At 31.4% G+C, this 24,958-nt stretch overlaps 1 protein-coding gene across 1 annotated transcript in view; it reads left to right on the top strand.

The window, feature by feature from the left end:
- The window catches only part of LOC129972637 (uncharacterized), a 78,403-nt gene that overhangs the window by 39,388 nt on the left and 14,057 nt on the right, over positions 1-24,958 (top strand). The window contains exons 2-3 of the mRNA XM_056086851.1: positions 19,702-19,961; positions 20,826-21,155. Coding sequence (XP_055942826.1) covers positions 19,702-19,961; positions 20,826-21,155 — 590 coding nt within the window. The remainder of the gene's footprint in view (positions 1-19,701; positions 19,962-20,825; positions 21,156-24,958) is intronic.

Below are 24,958 nucleotides of genomic sequence, written 5' to 3'. Positions count from 1 at the left end.
ATTCTTTTAATCATTTCTTCTCTTTAGTTAGTAGCCATAATGATTACTTTGGTTTATGATAATAGTTGTCACTCTCTGTAAGACGTAGAACTGACGAAATGACTGGAATCTACTAGGGGCTTTGTCCTGAGATGTTCCAATTGCGTGGGCTTAAAAATTATGCCACTGTAAGGTACATAAGGTTTGTACTGTATGGTTATGTACTTTAAGGTACATAATAAGATACGTATACAGGTTTGAAAAATAAATATATTATTAAAATCAATGTTATCCCAAATTGCATATTATAATTAGTGGTGGTGATAAGCGCAAATTTTCTAATAATCTTATCTGAAATATTTTTTGCGGCAAGTATTACCTAGCTACGTTATTGCTAGTGCTGGTTTTGTGGGCGAGTTTTCATTGCAGTTGAGAGGGGGGAAAAAATGCTCAATTTTCTCTCTTTATTGGTTGTAGTTTAGAATTCATAAAACTTATTATTTTATATTGTTTTCAAAATTCTGATAGCACTAGCCAGTCATTTGTCTTATTGGTCAAATCTCAGAATTAATTCAAATGGCCGAAAAGAGAAGAGTGTATTTAATTTAACCTATAAGAAAAGTGGAATTATCATATGAATAGGCGATGAACTAAGGATATCTTTAAGGTTAATACAAGAACAGAAGAAAGTTATTAATATTTCCGAACTAGAAATCATTTAATAGCTTGAATAGCTGTTCAATACGTTTCGTTTAAAACTATCATGTTACTGTGGTTGTGGTTCAGTATAAAAATCTTTACTGTTTTTCAAGATATGTTTGTGGAAATTTGCAGCATTCATAAATTATATGTTTATTTTAGCTTTCTTTGCGTGAATTGTTTAGTTACGAGACTATAGTAAAATTTGATTTAAGTAATATTCTACAAAATTTTTTTCACAGTAAAACTTCTTTTTCTCATTTTTAACTAGCTTAAGCAACCATTTTTTTCCGATTGGTACTTGTCATATTTCCCCTCTAACCTGCATTTCCTGGAAAACAAGGCTTATTTTTTTTTATTATCTTTTCAATCACAGCAGGGGGAGCTTTTTACCCATTGACTATACTCCCAGGTTTTTATGTGCATCTTAGGTCGACCATCTGCTCTTGGGGCACGCGCCAGACGTCTTTGGGAGCAAAGCAGGTGATGTTGAAGTCCCCCCGCCCTCCTTCACTTCTTCCTCTCAGCAAATTTACGATAGAAGACCGTACGGATTCATCCATCCACATGTGCACCCTCCAACAAATCTTTCCCAACATCCGATCACCGAAACGTCTTGGAAGAAAACTCTCCTAAGCGTGACAATTCTCGGGCACGCGCCGCACCTGGCGCATCACTTCTTGGATCCCTTCTTGGCCACCCCATTGGTCCGTTCGAGGCACCTGGACGGGTCGACCAGTCACGTGGGTATCGATGACCCGCCGCGAGAAACAGCCGGTTTTTGGCAAGTCTACATTTGCTTCGGAGAATTCATCGCCCGTGGAGCGACGGTTTTTTCATCCCTTCTTTCAACCTGCTGATTTTTCTTTTTTTATTTTCATCTTCACCCTACCTGCTTCCTTCCTTCACCTTGTCTCTCTAGAGGAAGTTGGTGTCATTTTTTTTATTTTCCTATGGTGGTTTCATTGATGAATATGCGGTGTACTCAAGGTAAGCGTGGAATGAATTGTTTTTTCTAGTCTTATATCATCAACCTGCTTTTTTATGCTCTTAGGGTAATATTAAGTCGGTAATGTTCGCTCGAAATGAAAAAGCAAAACTTCTCGATTGCATATTTATCGTGCATTTGATTACGTTGTTCGCTTTTTTTTTTCCTCCCTTCGTTTTATTCCTCTTTTGTATAATGAAACATTATTTATTCCATTAGTCTGGTGAAGACATTTCGTTGTCTGTCTGCCCTCTGTAATCGTTTGTGTATTCTTTAAAGAAAATTATTCTTCAGCCTATTTTCTTTCAAACCTAATTTATCCGTTAAAACTTAACATGATTTTGATGTGCTTTAAGTTTCAAAATACATAGTTTTTGGCGAGTAATTTTAATTTTGCATTGATATAATTATTTTAATAATTAATATTACTTTTTCACACATTTTTAGATTAATGTTTTTGCATTATGTTTAGCTTATGACCAAAAAAATAAAATAAAATAACGTAAGCAATATAGAATTGAAAATTTTTCATGCTAATGATATATTTTCCAGTTTAATGTTCAGATTAAAACATTTTTTTTAACGTAAAGTATATTTTACTTATTTCATTATTTAATAAATGTTTTAAACGACGGAATTATTCATTTGCTCTTGTCTTTTTGAATATACCATGAGAGTAAATTATTAATTCCTTTAAGAATGATATTATTTGCATTCATTTTAATGAAATAATGTTCCATTGTTGCAGTCACACTTAACTCTGTTTTACTTGAAGAATGCCGATTTTAATCGCAATATATATAGATTTTATACTTATTTGTTTTATGAGATCTAAGATTCTTGCTGATTTATTTTATCTACTTTTATTTATTTATTTGAAATGGCATTACTTTTTGATCAAAAATTAGAGATAATTTCTGCAAGAGTTTCAAATTTTAATATCATATGTATTCATCTCATATGAAATTTATTCACTGTACTTGAAAATTGTTTATTGTACTTATCCCAGAGACCATTTTGTGTTCTTGGTGGATATACAAAGCTACCACTCACGTTATCTTTCCCTCTCTTCAATCCAACTCGTACAACTATCGCATTTCCTTGACAGTTCGGAGGATATCTTAACACCCTCAGCGGGAGGCCCTTGAACTGAATCTTTTTCGATCACGACAGCACCTCGGTGCTTGTTGAGATATCTTTTTTCCACTGATAAAGTTCCCTGAGAATCCCCCCCCCCCTCTCCTGCAGGATGCTTTTTTTTAAACACATTTCTGAAATGCTAGCACAAATTCCTAGACAATTCTAAGCCCAAAAAGTATATTTTTGTTTGTGACCTGTCATGCAGCGGTTAGACAAGTAGTTGTTGTGGCCTAGAACTCTGATTAATATCACACCCATGGGCGTTACTTGTGAATTGCATAAACTATTACTTCGTCGTCTCTGTATGTTCTTTTTTTCTTCTTTTTATTTTAAAAGTCGGCATTTTATGTTCAAAAATGGTCTGAAAAGTATTGGAACATTAAATAATAAATTTAATTTAAATTTCCTTGGAATTTCATATTTTTATATTTTTTTATCATAAACAATTAAAATAATTGTATAAAATATCATGTTTGTAGCTTTTATAAGTAAAATTAAAGTCAATTCAAAATCTAGTATTAAAATTTCTTCAAATTGTTTCAATGCATATTTTACTTCATGACTTTCTTAAATCTTATATTTTAAATTATACAAGCTTTTATCGAATTAAATTTTGCTTCAAAATATGAATCGTATTTACAAAGTTCATTTAAAAAATGAGTATATCCTTCTAATTTTTATTCTCTTTTACGTCTATTTATTTAATCAAATGTCTGTAAATCTTTGATTACAAATATTTGTCTATGACGACGACGTGGTGACTGTTTCGGTGGAGCACCTGGACTCGTAGGTCCTTAATCTCCGAAACCTTATAACTTTTTAAAATTTGACCTGGGATTTATGATCTGAGCCTAAATATTTAAATGCCTGGATAACTATTGATCTGTAAGGGAATTGGTTATTAAAAAAAAAAAAAAAGGTGGATAATATACATAAAAATATTAAATACAATATAAAACTAATTAATTTTGGTTAGGCAATGGTAAGATTAGATTAGTTTAACTTGTTTAGATGTGTGTGGGTGATATCTTTTACCTGCTGTTGGCACGCCTTCGTCGTATCTGTCCGGTCCAGTAAAGTAGCCATAGGGTTAATGATCAAAATATTTGTCTATGTTTTTATCATATTTTATTTCCCTCACCCCGCGCTTCTCAAATGTGTACCCCCCTCCCCTCCCAAAAAAAAAAATTAATTATCATTAATAATCTCCATTCTTTATATTAACGGTTATTTATTTTCCCATAATGCGAGAGCAAACCGTTTCAATGTTTGCTAATGTTTTAGAAAACCTCCAGTTCCCTTGCACTAAAAATTAACTCTTTTTTGCCTTCTCTTATCTAACACGAGGATGCTAAATCAGTTTGCTTCCTTATAAATAGAAAGGAAAGAAAAAAAAGTGACTAATTTCCCTCTGGGGACCGTAGCGCGAGAGTTTTTACCGTTCCATTCAACCATCCCAGCGAGAATTCAACGTCGGGCTGAAATCAGGTTTGGGGCCAATCATCCAACCAGCTGGAGCTTTGCATTCCTCTCTGCTGAGTCATAATATCTGGCTGAGGTTATTGTGTCTTACCTTCTCTCACTGGCGCTACAGGAGGACAGGTATTAAAAAAAAGAATGGTATATATCTATCCATTACCGACATACTACTCCATATAGTAAACCTTCCCTGCTGTTCTTCAGACGTCTTTATTTTAAAGTCACTTACCGTCAGTTAACCTTATATTCATCCAAGTAGACGGGAGATTCCCAGGCGCCAATCGTTTTCCAAGTTGACGCCGTAAGTCGTGCGAGATACTTGTCGTGATCGACTTAGAATTTTTTTTAATGACTTAATCTTGGTCCTGGAACGTGGGTTACATTAAAGTTCCGAACTTAAATCATGCTATGAGTTTTGTTGGGGTGTTTTTTTAGTTTTGGTTTTAAGGTCACATTTGAAATAGTGCACGATTTCCGTTTCAGAAAAAAGTAGTTTTAAAAATATCGATTTATAATTGCACTGATGTTTCTTTAAATATCTAAAAAAACTTATTATAAGCCACTTAGTGCTCATTCTTATTTTTTTTAAATTATTGAAGATAAATTATTTATCAGTCATAGATGTAGCTTAAAAGTTATAGAGAATATTTTTAATTGTGTCGTTTGAAAATTCTAGAGGAATGTTCTTTTGAAGGAGGAATAGAATTGCTGGCACATAACTTGGATTGTAGTGTCGCAAAAGCACAATGAAGATTTTATTTATAAAGTTGCCGGCTATGATGAAATTGTAGAACTTAAGTTCGAAGTTAATTGTAGTATATGTTTTATTTATCGTCTATATCTATACTTATAATAAAGCTCAATGTGTGTGTGTGTGTGTGTGTGTGTGTGTGTTGGCGCTCTACAGGCCAGACCGTTTGACATACAGCTACCAAATTTGGTACATGTATACCTTGGAGGTTGGGAATGTGCACCTGGGGTTTCTTTTTTCGAATTTTTAATTAGAATTTTAATTATTAATTAAAAACTAACTTTCCCGCCAAAAAAATCTTCCATTTTCCCCACCGCCAACTTTTCCGCCAAAAAAATCTTCCACTTTCCGAGAAAGGCTTCAGATTTTTTTTCTCCCAACAGTAATGAGGCTAGGGTTAAAATTTTTCGGAGGATTATTTCAATCGGTTCTGTTTATTTTCTTAATGTTTGAGGCATTTAAAATTAAACATTGTTAATGAATCGATCTTTCATATTCATTCTGAAGTACTTTTGAATTAAAATAAAACAGAATAAAGGAAATCAAAAATTTCTAATCCGCATAGCGTTACCCCAACTGGCGTAGAAAAAATCACGTATTTGCATTACGTAACCGGCGAAGAAAATTCACGCATGCGCATTCTGTTCTGATTGTTGCCATGACAACGTTATCAATGGATGATTTAAATTATTTTTGGGTTAGTTGCATGCTTTTGTAAGTAAATTGTATTTATGTTAGTTATATATTTTTTGTATATGCTTATAGTTTTAAGTACATCGTTTTTTAAGTAGTTTTTTTAAAACCTGTTTTCAACCGTTTATTTTAAATGATTCGTTTTATTTTCTTAGTGTTTGATGCATTTAAATTTAAACATTGTTAATTAATCGATCTGCTCATAATGAATCTAAGAAAATTTTGTTGACCAACTCTTGAGATATTACATAAATTAAAAAAGATATTCTTTAGTGCCCATAAAGTTTAAACTCTGAGTGACTCTATTTTCAGTAATCAGATTATAAAAAAATGCTTTGTTTCAGTAAAAAATATTATTATATTAATTGAAGATAAATTCTTTCCACTTTAATTTAAAGCATAAATTCTACGGGTGCTAACAGAAAATGAGAGAGATACATATTACGTTATGACTGAAGGCCTTTATAATATTATGAGTGAATTATATGATAATCAAAATTTGAAGTTTTAAAATATTTTGATGAAGAAGCTATTAAAGTAGAAATTGCATAAAATATTTAATTACTAAAATTTTAACGAACATTAAGATTGGCGAACCGGCTGGTCGCCAAAGGCGGCTAGTTTTTAAATAATTTAATTTTATTCCTCTTCTTTTCTTCTGTTCTTCTTTTAATTCATTATGTCTCATTTACATCTTCCACATTATAACTTCATGAAATCGATGTTCAATGCTGAATTTAAAATTTAAAACACAGTCCCGCTTCTTGGGTCGCCTTTTATTCTAGATCATCTTCGAATTTTTCATTGTGATCTTATTCCTTCCTCCAATCCCGAAGACCAGAGTACTTACCACATATTTAAATTCCATTATCTAATCAGCTTGAAGTGCATAATTTTCCCTTTTCGATAAGTGCATAAATCTTCAATCAGTTGCCCTTCGGTTCATGTGAGCCGCCAACGAGCTAAATTACACTCTTCTTTCACAGCTGTTGATTGTCATTAACCCTTCGAAACCAGTCTGTTGATTTCCTGACCTGTCTTAGTCTGTTGACCAAGCTTTTTTTTCCAACCTTAGGGAATTAACCTAATCAACATCAATTAAAATGACGCCCACAAGCAATTATCCGTACTTCCTTTTTCTGAGATATTAAGCTTAAGCTTCATCGGTCAGAAGAAAGCGTAATGTTCTCACAAAACTGCTTTTATTGCTCTCTGTCCTCCATTTTAAAGCTCTCTGAAAAAAAAGATTCGAGTTCTGTTGGATTTTTCTAAAGAATAATGATGGCGGCATTGTCCTAGGAAACGTAATGTACTCGACCTTTCATGTTACTGTTAGACTGTTGTTTCTTTGAAGGTTAGTTGCTCTTGGATTCAATTTCAATGACTTAGTAGGTAATTTTATTCATTCTTTTGTAATTATTACAGAATGTTTATAAATTATTTGTTAGAAAATAAAAATGCGAATTTTATAATTATTTGCCGGGTAATTGTAAAATTCGTGATATATTTGATTTTAGATTGATTGATTTGATTTGATTGATGATTCGTGATATATTTGATATCTGTCGATATGATTTGATTTTAGTTATTATAAAGTAATATGTGATTTCTCCTTCATGTCATTGTCTCTGTACTTTTCAATTTGAGTGTTCGCTGATTGTAGAATGATGTTAAGTAGTAAAAGTTATTTTCTACAATCCTTAAAATTTTGAACGAATTCTGTTGTTTCAAAATCCTCAAATTTGATCTATAATTTAGTATACATTTTATTAGTTCTTGTTTTCCTTTTCAATAAGTTATATTTCAGATCAAATTGAATTTAAAATTATCGAACTACAGTAAGACCAAACTCATGCTGTCTAGCTCGAATTTCTTTGTATATCGTATAGTCTACCATATCTGAAACTTGACCATCCGCTGTGTGGGGTTCCGTAGATGATCACTACAAAACTGTTTTGCGGTTTCTGGATGATTGAATACGATCCTTTTCTATTCTTGGTATCAGCTTTCCGTCCTGTCCCTGTTCGTGACCACAAAAATAGGTGTACGAGCTTGGGAAGAAATTTCCTGGATTTTTCTCACACTAGGAACGCCTTGTCAAAACACTTGTTTCTGTGAAATGAATGAAGGTTAATTAATATTTAATGGTTATTTTAAAGGCATAATTAGTCGTTAATTATATTTAGTGAAATTGGTTTTTCTTTATTAGTTTTTTTCTCTTAAAGTTCTCCGCTGATTAGGCTTAAAGAAAATTTCAATTGCACATAATCATATGTCTTATGGTTTGTTTTCTTCAGCTGATTGTTCTCTCGTTTGTCCTCTTGAAAGCATTATACTGGCACTCATTGTTCCTTTGTGTACTCTCATGATCGTTCTGAATAGAACATCACATTATTTAGTGGATTGTTTAAAGCAGGTTCAGACATTTAAGCGGCATCGTCACAAACGGCATTAAAATTTTCGCTGAAAAATTTTTAATCTTAACATTTTATTCTGGGTGTTTAATTTTGAATTATATTCATGCATTTATATTCTGTGAATAAAATTAGCGTGAATTCATATATTTTGAAATCGTCATATTGTTCAACTTTAAAAATCAAAAATTTTAAAAATAAAATAAAATTTCATACATTTACAGTACAAGTACATTCCAAATGCTTAATATTTTTCCGTACTTAATCCTTTGTGGTCTAACCTTACGCCTTAAAAAAAATTAATAGGAATTATTTGAAGCTTGACATATTTATACTTTCTATTTCTAATAAGAGTATCGAATTATTAATGAAGATGTATTAAAATTATCTCATTTCAGATTGCGAATCATTTTTATAATGTTTTTTATATTAACTTAAATCTTAATGTGGGAAAAAAAATCTACCGTATAAAGTATTAATCTGTTTTGTTTCCCATGAATTTTCAGCACATTGCGTAGCATTACGAAAAACCAGTTTTTCCTTTCAACAAAGTCTGTTCACAGATTATTTGCGGTTGGCCCGAAGTGTGTATTCCAACGTAGCTAATAATTTCTCTACCACCATGGTAATTTATATTCCTAAAAGAAAGGAAGCCTGGCTGTAGTTGTGAACCCAACAATCCACGCCCGTGCAGGCCTCACGCTATCGGGTTTCTTTGATCTTCTGGCAAGGGAGCGAATGTTTACGGCCGTGAATAGTAGAGGGTCCCTCTGTTTCTTGCCCCTCCCTCACAGTCTAGAGGAAGAGGCGATGGTCTCCTTTTCCTTCCTGACTGGGGTGATTGGATAATACAGCTAGTTTCTGATTTCAGCTACTGAGGAAGGCAGCTCGGCGCCGTGTGTCGCGAACGTGGGTGTTGCATGTCGTAAGGTGCACTTGAAAACTGTCAGCTGTGTGTTGTTTCTGTTTCTGGGCAGGTAGGCGAACTGATGTTACTTCTGGCTTTCTGTCGATGAATGAGATAGACGTGTATGGAAAGGTTGTTCAACTTTAGTTTGAAAAGCCTGTTCTTAAAATGACTCACTAGAATTTGAATTGAGTGATCATCCAAATATGTGTCATCTTACATTTGCAATAGCTTTTATTGAAATTTAAAAATTATCCATAAGTAAATATAATTCTCATGGATAATTGCTTAAAAATAGTCATACATTTTAAATCATTCTCGGTTTCGAATGTGCTGGAAATTGCATTGGAAAATTATAGATAGGAAATTTATACTATTGGGTGTGACATTACGATGTCCATTCTTGATTCACTCATTTTTTTTTTGTTTGAATTTTGATGAAATGTAAAATGTTAGGAATCCTAATACAGCTGGATTTTAAAATTATAATCGCCATTATTTTCATGGGATTCTTAAAATTTTTCATCTCTGTGATTAATTGTGAAATGCTTCCATTCTTAATATCTTCACAATATCGCTGTTAAGACATTACATCTTTCTCCTTCAATCTCTTTCTCGTTCCTAGAAGCTTTAAATGTCTTTTCTATTTCATATTTTTAAATATGTGTTTAATATATCAATTCAATGCCTTTTAATAAAATGTTTTTCTGCCGAATTTCCTTGAAATCTCATTGCCTATATTACTTAAGAGTATGAAATTATTTTCTTGTTTAGAAAATTCTCTTGAAACCAGCATTTTGAAACCTTAGATTTAATTGGAGAAACACGTGCGGCTCACGTGCTGTATGGAATCCTAAAATAGATATCCTTCCCCGTCGTGTTATTTCCGTTTCTCATTCAGAAAAACGGAAGAACCACCGATGTTCGTATAGCTTAGTCGCTTCAGGTACTCGATACGGACTTTTTTTCCCCCACCCTCCCTGTCTGTCCCTCTTCTGTCCTCCATCCCTATCCTTCTTTCATCATTCCTTTCGCAAAGCATTTTCTGATATTAGTCATCTACATTCTATGCATTCTCTATCTTTCATGAAGAAGGGTGGACAAAAAATGTGCAAGATTTATCATGCTTTGAAAAATGCATTTGGTTAGCATTTACGCTGTTGTGCTTTCTTGTATTATCAAAAGAAAAAATAATAATAATCTGTGGGAAAATTTTCCTTTATTAAATGAAGCTGTTTAGTTTGTACCGTGGTTCCATTTGTTTGTTAAGTTGTAAATTTAGTGAATAATCTAGAAAGAAGTTTCTAATTTCGGAGGAATGTTTCTCAATTCCATCATAAAACAACCTCCAATTTCTTCTTTATTGTGCTAAACAATGTCTAATTAAATTTGACCGAGTTTGTATTAATTTGTAATTCGTTGTTTTTTTCTGTGCTATCTGATCATGTATTTCTGGCTGTTATGTATTTAACATTTAGGTGTTTGCAAATCACTCTTATTAAAAATGTAATAAGTAAATAAAAAATAAACAGACATCACCATCCGCTTTCTTTGCATATTTGTAGTAATACAATGTGTGTATTGGTACTCTACAAATCAGATTGTCTAGTTTAGAGCTAACTTGGCACATATGTACTGTGGAGGATAAAAATATGCACTTCGTAGCGATTTTTTTAAAAATTTTAATTAAAAATTAAACGAAAATTTTGTGTTTCCCCCTTTATTTCTGAAAATATTATAGTAAAAAATGCTTTTTACATCTTAAAATGTAAAAATTTTTCTTTTCAATGTTATTAATCAAATATTTATGCAATTTTTTTCTGAATTTTGACTTAAAAATTTTTTTTCTTTGCTTTATTTCGAGCAATAAATTTACATTGTTGCCCTGAGATTCAAACCGTCTTTTACTGTTTCTTTAAATATATAATCGCTTGCTTTTCTGCCGTTGTTAAAAGCTTAGTAAGAAGGATTTTGTTTAATATCTTTCTTGTTTACAAAACAATTTAAAAAATGTAATTAAAACACCATGAAAGTTGGAAGATAAATGAACCAGCTATTTACGTTTTTAATAGCGCTATGATATCATGGATCTGATCTCCTTTAGAAAGGTTCATGTACACAATGATTTGAACATATGCTAGGCAAAGTGATGTTTAAACATAATTAGCTGAAGGAATCGTAGATATAAAATTGTGCATAGGAAATTTAATTGAATTTAAGTTCAACAATATCTCCAACGAAACAATTGGTTACCAGAGATGACTAGTAAAAAATAAACAGACAATTATATATATAAAACTAATGCATGTGACACAGAAATCGCTCTTGTAAGTTATTGCCGAATGACAACTACCAAATGTAAACACACCATTGCAGACTACTTCATTGAACATTATTATTACAGCTGTATTGAAGTGAACTATTCGCTTAGCTAGCTTATGGAGTTACAAAATGTTATTAGAAATGTTCTGGTGAGTGTTCGCCTTGTCATCAAAAAGTCTATTCAATAAGGAATAGGCGAGGAGGGAAGAAGATATAAAAGAAATAAATAAATAGACTTTGAACAGAAAGTTTAATCGAGTGCAAAAATATACTTAACTGTCGTTACTTGCTTGTAGAAATGGATATTTATATCTTCTAAAACAATTATCTGACAAAAATGGTCTTTTTATTAATTTAAAAATTGCCAAAGACCAAAAAATTAAATTAATTATAATGATATCTGCTCCATTTCTGTACAGTTTTCTCATTAGTTTTAATAATATTTTTTAATTCAATTTGTAACTCAGTCTAAACAATTTCTTTAAATATTATGTTGGAATTCATTCGTCTAACTATTCACCCGCGTGCTTTCTAACTGGAATAGGTTTTTCACATCCGCTTTTATTTTTTTTAACGAATGCATTCCATTTTTTTACCTAAAAAAACTCAATAATCTGGGCGAGAATGTAGATCTCCAAAGGCGGCTGGTTAAATTTAAGATACATGTGTTTTATTTCTGTTAGTTGATGACTTTTTGTTATTCAGTTACGTTTTTGCATGTAGTACCGAATATTCAGGTCTTCCCACTTTCACTGCAATTATGCAGTACCGCTTTGTAATGTAAAAATACCCGTTACACTCTTACTGTTATCTGTTAGATTTTATCTCGCATTATTTCTGACTGGATGGTCAGCTTTTCTAGTCACGTTGGGTGAGCATTGATGGTGAACGGTGATTTTTATTGAATTGTTCTTGTTTCAGAAAGGTCTTTTACCTCTGAAATTTGACTACAAATGATGCTTTATTATTTAAACGGCGGATTCACTTTTATTTCGAACAGACATTCTTCTTGGAATATTTTGGATTTCAGGTTTTACACCGGAAAACATTGCCACGCTCTGAAGCGTTGTGTTTCATTCATTTATTATTTTTAACCTTTAGAAGTCCCCCCCCCCGCGCTTCTTTTCAGCTTTTATTTTAGAAGGCCACTTGGAAAATATTTTGTTTTAAAAATATATAATTAAGAGTTTTTAACATATTTTTGGTGCTTCCTTCGTATTCTTAATTATCCTTTTTGTACACTAGTAATTTAAAATGCGATTGCTTTATTTATAAACAGGATCTCTAAATTATTTCTTTTATAGCTAAGAATTTCCTCATTTGTTTGTTTTCAAACATTTTGTTCCTGTAATTATTGTTATTTTAATTTTTCTATGGTAAACATTCAGTTTCTCTAGAGGAAACTATTTTGGCCGAAGCTGCTGAAGGCACTTCCTTTCTCCCCCACTTCTTCTTTTAGTTCTCCATGATTATTTTTTTTAATGTTATATTGTCTAGAATTTGCTTTCTGTGTACAAAACTAGTTAATTTAATTCACTGAAGCTCTAGCTATTGTTTTAGAATTCATCTGTAAATTTGTTATGGTTGATTTGTTTCATTAATGAAGTAAAAGAAGTTATGATAGTTAAACATTATTTGCTCAATCGGAGTATTTCACTATTATAATTTGCCTGATGGAACGCTGGAAATTTATTTGTTTCTGTTTATATAATTATTTCGTATAGTCATACGTATTTTTATATATATAAAAAACCCCTTTAAACCTTTACAGATGTGTGTTGTTGCGTTATTCGTTTTGTTTGAAAAACCAAAGTAGTGTATTCCTGAAAATCGTAAGTGACAATAAATTACTCATAAAAAAAATATTATTTCTAACCAGCATTAAATGAAGTGCCTGACAAAACATCTGATTTGGAGGTCGTAAACGTAAAAGTCTTTTTTGTTTAATCTGCGCACTCATCGGTACGTATCATCATGATGTTGACCTTGCTGTAAATGACCTTACCTCACTTTTAAAAGTTTCGAAGGTTCTAAGTCATTGATTGACATAAAAAGTGAAATTTGGTTGTAAGTGAAAACAAGCTACGCGTATGTGGTTCAAATTATCATCGTATGTAGGTTACAAACTAATTTAAATATTCTTTACTATTTTGTACTCCTACATCTCTGTTAGCACACCTTGCCGATATCAAGGCCTTGAAAAGTTGATTTGATGCTCTTAATTGCTTCCTTGACTATTTCCATAAGCCGTGACAATCCCCCCCCCCCCTTCCTTCGCTCTATTTTTATCTCCTGCACTTGTTTAAACATTTCCTTTGAATTTTGATCTTATCCTTTCTTTCCCTTGATCTAGGACATAAAAGCACTTCCGTTTGTAAAAATGTTTCCCAGAAATCTATTGATCTTATTATAAGTTTCTTGAATGTAAGATTTAGGCCAAGATGAATTCTTTTTATATATTTCTGTGTAATGAATAATAATTCTGGCATTAGCGGGAAATTATTTTATATGCTTGTGCGGGATGCAAGGTGAGAAAAGTGCTCTTGAAGAATTATTTAAAAATATTATTTTACAAACATAATAGTTTATACTGTGCGTTTCAGTATTCTGAGACGACCACTTTTCGGCGGTTCTATCTCACTGAGGGGTGACACACGGAAGGATGTGCGAAATTTCTGGAATTTACTTTATTGTTAAATGTAAACATTTCCTCCTTTCCTCTTTCCTCTCATCCCTATTGTGCCGAATTAAACCCATCCTAACGCATGCGCAAAAGTGTGGAGGTTTTAGAATCCGTTGGCAAACAATATTTTTTGGTCAGTGGTCATAATTGTTGCTCTTTAAATATATTTGATTGTTTATTTCCAATTTTTATACAATCGTTATGAATAGTAATATTGTGAATCAAATCGTCTTGGTGTTATGTATTGTTATCGTCTCTTCTAGCTTTTCAAAAAAAAAAAAAAAAAAAAAAAAAAAAAAAAAAAACCATGTTTTTTTTTTTTCTTCTCTTAACCTCCCTTTAGCAGTGCGTTTTCTTTCGCTACTCAAAGAATTTGCCTGTCGAGCTAGCGCTTTAAGGAATATTTATGCTGAACTGTCACTTAAAAAAAAATAAGGACAGAATTTTCTTTGGCACGAGATATTTCGAATACCAAAACTTTAGAATTCTTGCCATCAATATGTCGGGTGCAGATACTGCGAGGGAATTTACGACCATATTTGTTGGATTGTTTGATTCTCGCTTTATTTACTGAAGAACGCAACCGACACGCCCTACTTGGTACAGCCTTATTTTTTGGAAGTGTAAGGAACACGACAGCGCTCACGCGTATTTGATATATGTCACACTTACTGTCCGCAGTAAAAGAGAATAAAAGTATACTGCCTTAATAAATAAGTAGAAATTTCGGAAGAAATAATTTGAAAATCTTTTGTGTACGTTTGATTAGGTCTCCAGTGATCCATTTTATTCGGATATTTATAATTTTCTGGCTGATAATGACTGCCTTTTAGTCATTATTGGAAACAAATTGAAGCTGCTCAGCACTAGTAGCCATGCAAAATTTGTTTAGATATTATTTCCATTGTATCTTTGGAACTGAATTCTTTGTAGTATTGAAACTGATATTGCTAATGTCTTTTATATAAATATCAGCGTATTTGATTTTGATTCCTTTGAAAAGCATATCTGAACATAAAGTAATAACTGCCCGTATATGCCACAAAAAAAAAAAAAAAAAAAAAAAAAAAGGAGGGGGAATACCAAGTGTTGTTAATGCAGTATCTGGTAGCACAGGAAAGATCAGTGCATCGAAAATGTTATATGTAACCCAGAAAATGTAAAACGCTAATGTGCATGGCACAGAAATCAATCTTATTACTTATTGTTGAATGGCAACAGTTAAATGTAAACAAAGCGTTGTGCGAATTTCAGGATGCTTCATTGACTGCATTGAATTTGTGCACTTCCGCTTATCTAATTAATGGAGCTGCAAAATGTTATAATAAACTTTCTGGAGGAGGTTTGCCGTGCACTAAAAAGTCCATTCAATCAGAGGAAAAAAGATTTAAAGAAGTCAAGAAATATACTTCTAACAGTTTAATCGAACGTAAAAATAGGCTCAGCTTTCGTCTCATGGATAATCTCAATGACTTGTATATGGGAATTGATGTTCATATTTTTTTAAACAATTATTCTATAAAAAAAAAAATCGTTATATTATTTTAAAACTCAAAAATGGTTACCTTTTTAATGGTATCAATTCTATTTTATACTCAATCTGTCGGTAATATTTCTAAATTTTATTATGGAATTCAGACTCTTCCAATAAAACATTCAATCACATGCTTCAATTCCGTAATAGGATTTTCAATTCTCTTATTTCGTAGTATAACTTTATAATTTGCTGTAAATTGATTCATTTGAATTCGTAGCTTCCAATCGTATCCAATAACAAGATGGAATTTTTTTTAAAATACGCTGTCTTTATTAATCATTTAACAGCTTATAAAGTCATGGGCAAATAGGCTGATCATCAAAGACGGCTTGTTGATTAATAAGATTATTTCTAAGCATTTCATGCTGTGTATTATTCATTTCTCTAGGTACATTTTTTTAATCATTTGAAATCGATGAAATCAAATTTTGCCTAATCCGTTTTCTGGAAGTTTACTGTGAGCCATTTTCGTTCTGAGAACACTGGAATCTGTCTTATCTTTGTCTTATGTTACTTTTTTGTTAATTGATTAATTAAATTATTATTATTTGCTGAATTTAATTTCATAATTTTTTGAAATCCGTATATGGGCTTCAATTCGTTCATTAATTTTAGCTGCGGATATTTACAGACAGGGAAACTTATTTTATAGCTATCCTGTAGAACTTTTTTTCATTCAACTGTATTGCTGGCTTTTGTTTATTTTTTCGAATTAAATCAAGTTTTTAATAGAAATTATATTGATTTATGAGTTAACACAAATTTTGAATTATTTATGTGACATTGCGAAATTAATGATGTGCCATTCTAACGTTAGTTAATCATCTTGAAGATTTATCAATAAAATTTTCAAATTGCTCACGATTGCGGTTCATTTTCAGTGAAGCAATTATAGAAATGTATGAAAGCATTGTTGAGAACCTTCGTATGTAATTATAGTCTTGGGAAAAAATGACAAAAGTCTGTATGATTCATTTTCTTACATATTAATTCGCCTATATATTTTACAGTTTACGTATTTGATTTTTGTTTGTTTGTTTCAGCACATGAGATTCTTTTCGATTCGATTAAAAAAAAATTAAACAACTTAACTACATGTTGGATGAATTATATCCCTTAAACTTAATTACCTTTCATCTTTCTGTTTCATCCATTTTCTTATGAAAAATTATGATAATTCACACTGTTTCTTAATATTGTGAGTAATGAATATAATTGTAAATTACCATCTTTCATCGATAGTTGATATGATCGATAAAGCCTCTATCTTTAAGTAAAGTAGCTTAACATAGCGAACAGAAAAATCAACGAATAACCGGTATATTTTATATGTATTAAACTCCCTTTTAAGGTGAAAGAGAAATGCTTGTACTTGTAAGGCAGGCAGATATGAGCATTTGATAAAGTAACCAATCATAACATTTGTAAGCATTACATATAGAAGGGGGATATTTGTTTTTGAGCTTGAATTGTTTTTCCAAGTCTGTCGTACATCCATAAATGCTACGCTGTCGCTCGTCGTAAAGAACATTAATTTCAGAAATCAATTCATAAAAGTTTCTATTGGTGGTGCGCCTATATCAGCTCACCTGTGTTTGTTTAGAACAGGTAACGTAAGGACCAGCTGTTGTGTCAAGAAGCAGAATTTAGATTTTAACTATAGTCTACTGTGGTACTCGCACGTTGCGATTTTCTTTGTTGCTGTCGTCAAGGTTAAATTTTGAGGAGTTCTCCGCTAGTCTTACCATAGATGAATTGTTTCAACTGTGTCGCATGTAGTCAACCAAGTAAGTCTAGGTTTTTATTCAGGGATATTTCTCCCTCTTGTTTCCTCTTCTTGAATTCCTGGAATCGTTACGATAGAATTAATATGATGTAAAAACTTACGAAGTCTAATGACATTGTCTCTTACCCTTAAAGTTGAAGGTGTTTTTTAAATCATGTCTAGAACATCAGTTGTGCAAATGAATTATTGTAATGTAAGCACCTATCAGTATGTTGTTTTGGTGAAAAGAGGCAATTTATTTTAAGGTGATGACAAAGCATGTCATGTCATGTTATGAAAGCAATATCTCGATGTGCGAATTAGAAGGAAACAAAAGTAAATTAACAAACAATACCCTCTTAAAGTCAATGTTAGTGATTTGATAAACATTCAGTGAATTATTGTCGGTGTAACAGCGGAGCAAAAAGTATTCTGTTACCTGAATAATAAGGTCTTTTAAGTCTTTTCTCGCCTTGAAATTGTATGCTACCAAATTATAAAGCAGAAAAAAGAAGGGAAAAAATTTACACCTGTGTATTTGTACTTTATGTTGTCCGATGTCAATATAGGTGTTGTTATGAAAAATCTGCAATTTCTTTGAATTTGTCATTTCTTAGTTGATATAGAATGAATCGTTTGTATTTTTGACCGGTGCTCTGCAATTAAACCTTCTGCTATCTGGTATACATTTTATTCCGTTCTTCTGATTTTTAATAATAAAAAAAATATTTTAACTAAATTAATAAGAGTTAATTTTTTTTTTTTTAATGAATTTCTTGTTTTTCAATAGAATCGATTTGTCAGATCAATTTTAAAAATTGTATTCGCACTTTTATTCTTTTTTGTTTTTATATTATTTGTTTATTATATATTAACTACGTAATTGATTTATCGTTTTTCTTATTTATAGAGGTTAATCATATGTTTAATTAATAAATTGATATTGAATAAATCATTCATAAAAGGTTCCCACAGTTAAAAGAAATACATAAATATTTTTGAGCTTTAAACTGATTCAAAGCAATAACATACTTCCAAAGCAGAAGTTATTATCTTGTTAGAGAGTAGAGGAAATTAAATAATTAAAACTGTAAAGATTATTTTTTCTCTTTCTCTTTTTATTTATTTTGCTAGCAAGGGAAGGAAAGAAAAGAAAGAAGAAAGTTCTTTCAAGAGCTTTTTGCTTATTTTGAAGGAAAAACTTTGATTTTTAATTAAAACAATTCAACACACATATTCTGTTATTCTTTTACTTATTTTATATGAAACTCAGTCGTATACTCGTTTTTTATTTTTTTATTCAGTCATTTATGCATAAACTAATTAATCATTTGAGAAAAATCTGTATTATCAAATTTTTAACCAAGCCTTCATTAACCGCCATATCAGGTGTCTTCGTGATTCTAGTGTATTTGTAATTTACTACACAATAAATTTTCGAACACTCGAAATCCGTTTTGAAGAGGAAGAAATATTGATCGTATTTTGAAGTTTATATTTCTTCCTTTGAAGATTTTATAATTATGGATATCTGGAGTTTCAGTATTTATTTTAAACAAGAAAAATTGGTCTTTCAAGCGAAAAGAGCAATAAAAAAGGGAAGCAGTCGTTGACGCAGAACGTTACTTCCGTATTTAGAACATGTACCACACATAAATAAAATAAAAGGCTGCTAGGTTAAAATGTGCACATTTTTAGAAGAAAATTGTATGTCTGCATTTACGTTAGTTTTATTTCATTCGATATGAAAAAATACGTGTTTCACAATTAAATTCTTTATTTTTCAAAGTTACGTTCGAAATAGTTGCCATTGCATGCATATTTTATTATATATATATATATATATATATATATATATATATATATATATATATATATATATATATATATATATATATATATATATATATATATATATATATATATATATATATATATATATATATACTGCCATTTCTATTTTTACTACAAAATTATGAAATGAAATCAAAACAGTCTTTTCGTAAGACCTTCTACTGAAATAATAAACTCGTGTTGATCGTGAAAATTAAATTCCAGTGAAAAAAAAACTTGTTTTCAGCCTAATCCTGACCAGTGAAATAAGAATCTATATTGTTATTCTTTGTATAATGTCGTTTTTTGTGTTCTTCATTTTCTTATGCATATTCAGTTTAATTGTAATTTTATAATTTAATCAGCTGAATTATGCAATTATAATTGGATTAATTAAATTATATGAAGCTTTTCTAACACCTTAAAACATTCTTTGCGTTTTTTTATTTTATTATTATTATTTATGTACAACGAAAATCAAATTTCAATTTGAATTTTATTTCCTTTACAGGTACATCGGTAGACTTATCGTCGAGTCTATTGGATATGTTTGATACGATCGTGGCGAAGAACACTCAGGAGGATGAAACCACCACCAATTGCACAACCCCATCGCATACGACCTCAGGTTTAGGATCTGCGCCACCCCCTTGTGACCCAGGGGGAAAGGGGAATGAACCCAAACGACTACCACCCCTCGCTGTGCCCTTTACTGGACACAGGAATAATCGGACTTATAGCAAAAGAAGTTACTCTGAGAGCGCTTTTCAGGTAAGAAAAATTATGATAAGATAACATTAAAATTTAAAGGCAATGTCTCTGAGTCCATCCTTGAATTTTTTTTTTTTTTTAATAATGTGTGCCCGTGTGTAATTGAGTGCTTTCTATTCAAAGTGACAGAAAAAAAATATCAAACAAAGAAGTGTGTGCTTTGTGAAGGGATAGCATTTTAATTAAACATGTTTTTAGCTAAGATAATGCCATAGCATTTAGATATTTATAAAGACAGTTACAATTTTTTTTGTTTTAGAATGTATTTTGAGAATATATTTGTTAAATGGTTAATGGTAAAATTAAATTCTACTGTCATTAAGTTCGTTTATAACATTATTTTATATGCTTAAGTGTAAATTACACTATAACTTTCAAATATGTTTTTTGATGCATCAACTATTGTGGACTAACTATAGTTTTAGTATTTTATTTGAATTTTGTATTATCATTTATGCCATTGAGATAAAGGTGGAGGAATTGATAATATATGTCCACATATTTTTAATAGTCATATTCTTTTTGTGTGTGCGCCTGTGTAGCACGTTTTCGTAAAAATAAGCGTTCAATTTCATCTTAATGTGTATCAGTAATTTCATATCATTTTAAAGGTTAGATAACAAATTATCGAATGAATTTAAAGTTTCTCCAGCTCATGTGTCCTGTGCCATCTTAGTTATTTTTATTATGACTATTCCATTTCCTATAATTTAGTAAATAATTAACGTTTCTCTCTCTCTTTTAATTTAAAAAATAATTTTTTTACTAAAATATTTAAAATTTGTTCCGTTCGTTAAATTCTTTGATTGTATATAATCAACTACATTGTATTGTTAAGAATCTGATAATGAGTTTATTTTTTAGGAAAAGAAGCGCCCCCTGAGTAGCAGTTCTGTGTCATCATCGTCAAGTTCATCATCATCTTCATTGCCTAGAAATTCTTTAGATGTTAAAAAATCTTACTTGGCTAGCATCGAATCCTTAGACGACGATGATGATGACGATGACGACAGCAATCGAACAGGTCCCAATCGCGATGGTTCCATGAATGGTGGCTCTGGGACAACCACAACTGGCCCTGCAGCTGGCAAGCCCAGGTGGTGTGATCCTAATCTCAGTCACACTGATCGAGTTGTGCTGGAAATAGTCGATACTGAAAAGACTTATGTGCGAGATTTAAATGAAATTATTGAGGTATGTCTAAATTCTTATTCGGAACTCTTTTTCTGCATCTGATAAATTAAATGAAGCTTGATACACAATTAAAGGACCTTGCGGTAACAAAGACATGCATTTTCCTGTCGTGGCTACATTATTTTCTCGTTTACGTAATTTTTGCCGAAATATTGTTTTCTCTGAATTGCTTTTACAAATAACAAATTGCGAGATAATTTTCATGCGAAGTTAGGTTAAGTGGTTTCTTGTTATTTTCTTTTCAAGCTACCAATTCACTTTAAATTCTCTTATAACACCCATACGTGTACATGAGGTGAACTGCTTTTCGGGTCATAATCAACGAACCAATTTAATTTCTAGCCATTTATCTTGCAATCTCGACTTCTGCGGCGCCTTGTTGACACTTCTCATAGCCAAGCCTCTTGCTTTCTAGTGCTACCTACGCTTCTTTTTTTCGCAGATTTTCATTATTTGTCATTGTCACCGACATCCGTCTTTTGTCAATTCCTAAGTAAACTTCAACTTCCCTCACCTCTTACTTATTATATTTTATTATTATTTTTTTACCACTCGTGTAATTTCACGATTGACTGTTCCGTATTCTTAACACTTTTCCTTCTGTGTATATGTATGTCATTTAAATGAGGTGAAGGCCTTCTCTTTTGACTTTTTCTTCTTCCTTTAATTTTGTGATGGACTCGTTTTTGGCATTAATTTTAACTCGTTATTCCGCACATTTGCTTCTTTCAGCCGCGAGGAATAGCAATATTTATTCTTTGAAGATCCTGAACTTGTGTCCGACTTGTTTCACCGTCATTCGGACCGGTTATGTTTATATCAATTATCATTTCTCTCTTAGGAGTTAGTGGAAATATTGTAAGGAATTTTATGCCATTTCTGAATTAAGATTTATTGCTTCATTCAAAGTTTTTACTTTATATAGAAGTACATATTGTTACAAAATTTTTCTTCTACAACAAATACCGCTAATCAATTGTAATAGCGCAGCACATTTAATTGCTATAGTTCAGCAGCTTTCTTGCTGTCTAATCCTCCAAGACCTCTTATTTGTCGGCGACTCCGACTCCTCTCACACACAACTTTTCTGACGATCCACACACTACTTCTTTAGCTTCAGAGGTCTGTCTTTTATAGCTCCGGGAGGCGGGACTAGAAACTTCAGACCAATCAGGGCGTACCTGGCTGTATCTTGGGTCTTAGTGGATGGATCGTGAAAGTTCTCGAACTTTCCAGTAGTATCCATTTAGTCGCCAAACTCGCCAAATTCATCGCCAAACCGCCAAATGCTCGCCAAATTTGTCGCCAAGCTCCGAGGTTATTGACGCGGCATCCACTCAACATGCACAGGACAGATTGTACAATTGTCTTTCTTACGATGACACTATTCGGGCCGGGCAGCAAAATTACAGATTTGTAACAATATATAATTAAGAAGTATCTTTTAATGTGTATCTAATTTGAATGTATCTTTAAATTTTTATGTTGGCTTCAAAAACTAAATCTACCTTAACCACTATATCAATTAAGTGCTTTCCCCTTCTTTTTTTACATCTTTATTACTAAAATCGTATAGTCTTGCTAACTGTTTCATTCACTTTTGATTTCATTATGATTTGACAAATTTTTATATTCATTTTCATGTTAAAATATTGATAAAAACTAGTCCTTCTTGGAGATAGGAATTTTTTTTAAAAAAAATTATATATTTTATAAATATGTATAACTTAATCCTTGGGTGTATCTTGAATCATTTATTGTTTCTGATAGATCAAAACTTGATATGCTATTTCACGGAAAACCATTTTGTATATACTCTGTACCGAGAAATTTTGTGTAACATGTTTTATAAAATTCAATAAATTTATAAAACAAATAATATGAAACAAATATATGAAATAATTTCAAAAAGAACAAAGACAAGTCTAAAAATTGACGTGTCTTTAATTTAAATGAGAAAATTTATGAATTTATTAAAGAAGCTGTACTTCAAGACACTTCAAACTGTGTAAATTCATATTATACGATTTCATTTTGAAACTTTCATTTTTCCCTCTCATTTCCCGTCCCATACATGCTTTGCATTTCGTCTTTCAGCGTTGTGATTTTCATTACAATCATGTATTTTTAAATTATTAACCATTAAATGAAACTTTCTTTGGAGGCGGTAAAGATTGACTCCTTGGTTTCTTATTTTTTATGACTGCTTAATTAAATGATGGATTCCTTTAAGTATTTTATTTAGATTATTCATATTAGAACCTAAAATAACCTGAAGTATTTCAGTGTTCATGTCGTTTTTCACATTATGAATTTGTTACTGTTAAAAGATTTCATTACTGCTTTCAGTATCAGGAATTTTCTAAAGCTAATTGGACTCGTTTTTAAAATAGAAATATCTAAGATAAGTTTTGCACATAATTTTACAATTGTTTGAGAAAAATTAATTGTCGTGTCGAAGAATTTTTCTTTTTAAAATAAATATATCTAAGATTTTGAAAACATGCATGACTTTTTGTCATCATAGTCCGTTATGTTCCGCTTCTTCCTCGTGCAAGGCTCATTATGAGTTGTTTTCAGGTACGCTGTTGTCGTGATTGAAAAACATCTGCTTGTTAATTGGCTTTCCAGAAGGGAAGGGAGGAGGATCTTCACGTGATTTTCTCTTGCCGTCACTCGAAACTACTTAGTAGCATTACTTTTTCACTTTAATGGCGTAATCTATCTTCAGAACCGTGAGAGAAACAAAAAGGTTGCAATTGCGTTGGAGCGAACGAAGACTTAATTGAACATGCAATTACTGTTGTTCACTGATTACGTATGGAAAGTGTTGTAGAGGGAAAGGGTATTTCTTAGTAGATACCATCGCTGCTGTGAAAGAGAATTTCCTTCCGTTGTTGTGACTCGAGAGATTATGTCGAGTTTTTAAGGCCTTATTGAAGCAACGTGTTTTTTTTATTAGTGCTGTCTTTTAACTCTAGAATGAGTCGTAAATCCGAAAGTTACTGCGTCCAAACGTAGTTAAATTTTTATTTCCTTTTAGCCCCATATTTTCTTCATTTTACCTCGTATTTACATTGTATAAGCATGTACTTTTATCGAAGGTTCTAGATGCTATTCAGTGTAATGTAAGTATTGGAAGTAGAATAGGGGGGGGGGGGATTTTCACAAAAATTTTGATTCTGAGATTTTAATACAAACGTTGCACTTTATGTTTTAACATGGAAAAAAAAAATATCTAGTAAATTTCTGTGCGTACTTTAAATATATTTACAAATATAATGAAAATTAAACGTTAAATTTTATGATCAGATAATGAATTATTCGCCTTTTTTATGAAATTTCTTACTTTAATCTGTTTTGATGAAGATACGAAGGAATTTATTTGTATTTGTAGCTCGGCCTGTGCCTCTCCCATACTCTTTTTTTCTTTGTCTTATGTATTCACGCGCGCAGTAATTCAAGAGTCTTCACAACTGTTACGAGTAGTAAAGTTTATGTAATCAAGTTTATTAAAATTTATGTAATCATCAAGTTTTATGTAATAACTTTGATATATTTTTTAAAATTTGCAAATGCCTGTTTGCTTTGTATCAGGGGTTATTGATTGCTTTACATGCAGTAAAAAACAAAAAGAATTATTAATACATTTAAATAAATATATCATGGTGATTCTCCATTCATAACAACATAATAAAGAAAATGTATCATATTTTAGTTTGATAATTTAGGTAACAACGATCATATTCTATATATTTTTCAAGTGAATTGGTCAATATTTTTATTTACTTTGCTTCAATGAG

This window comes from Argiope bruennichi, chromosome 1, assembly GCF_947563725.1.
Source record: "Argiope bruennichi chromosome 1, qqArgBrue1.1, whole genome shotgun sequence".
Classification (NCBI taxonomy): domain Eukaryota; kingdom Metazoa; phylum Arthropoda; class Arachnida; order Araneae; family Araneidae; genus Argiope; species Argiope bruennichi.
Note: the sequence above shows the minus strand (reverse complement) of the source record. Positions and strands in the feature narration are given on the sequence as shown.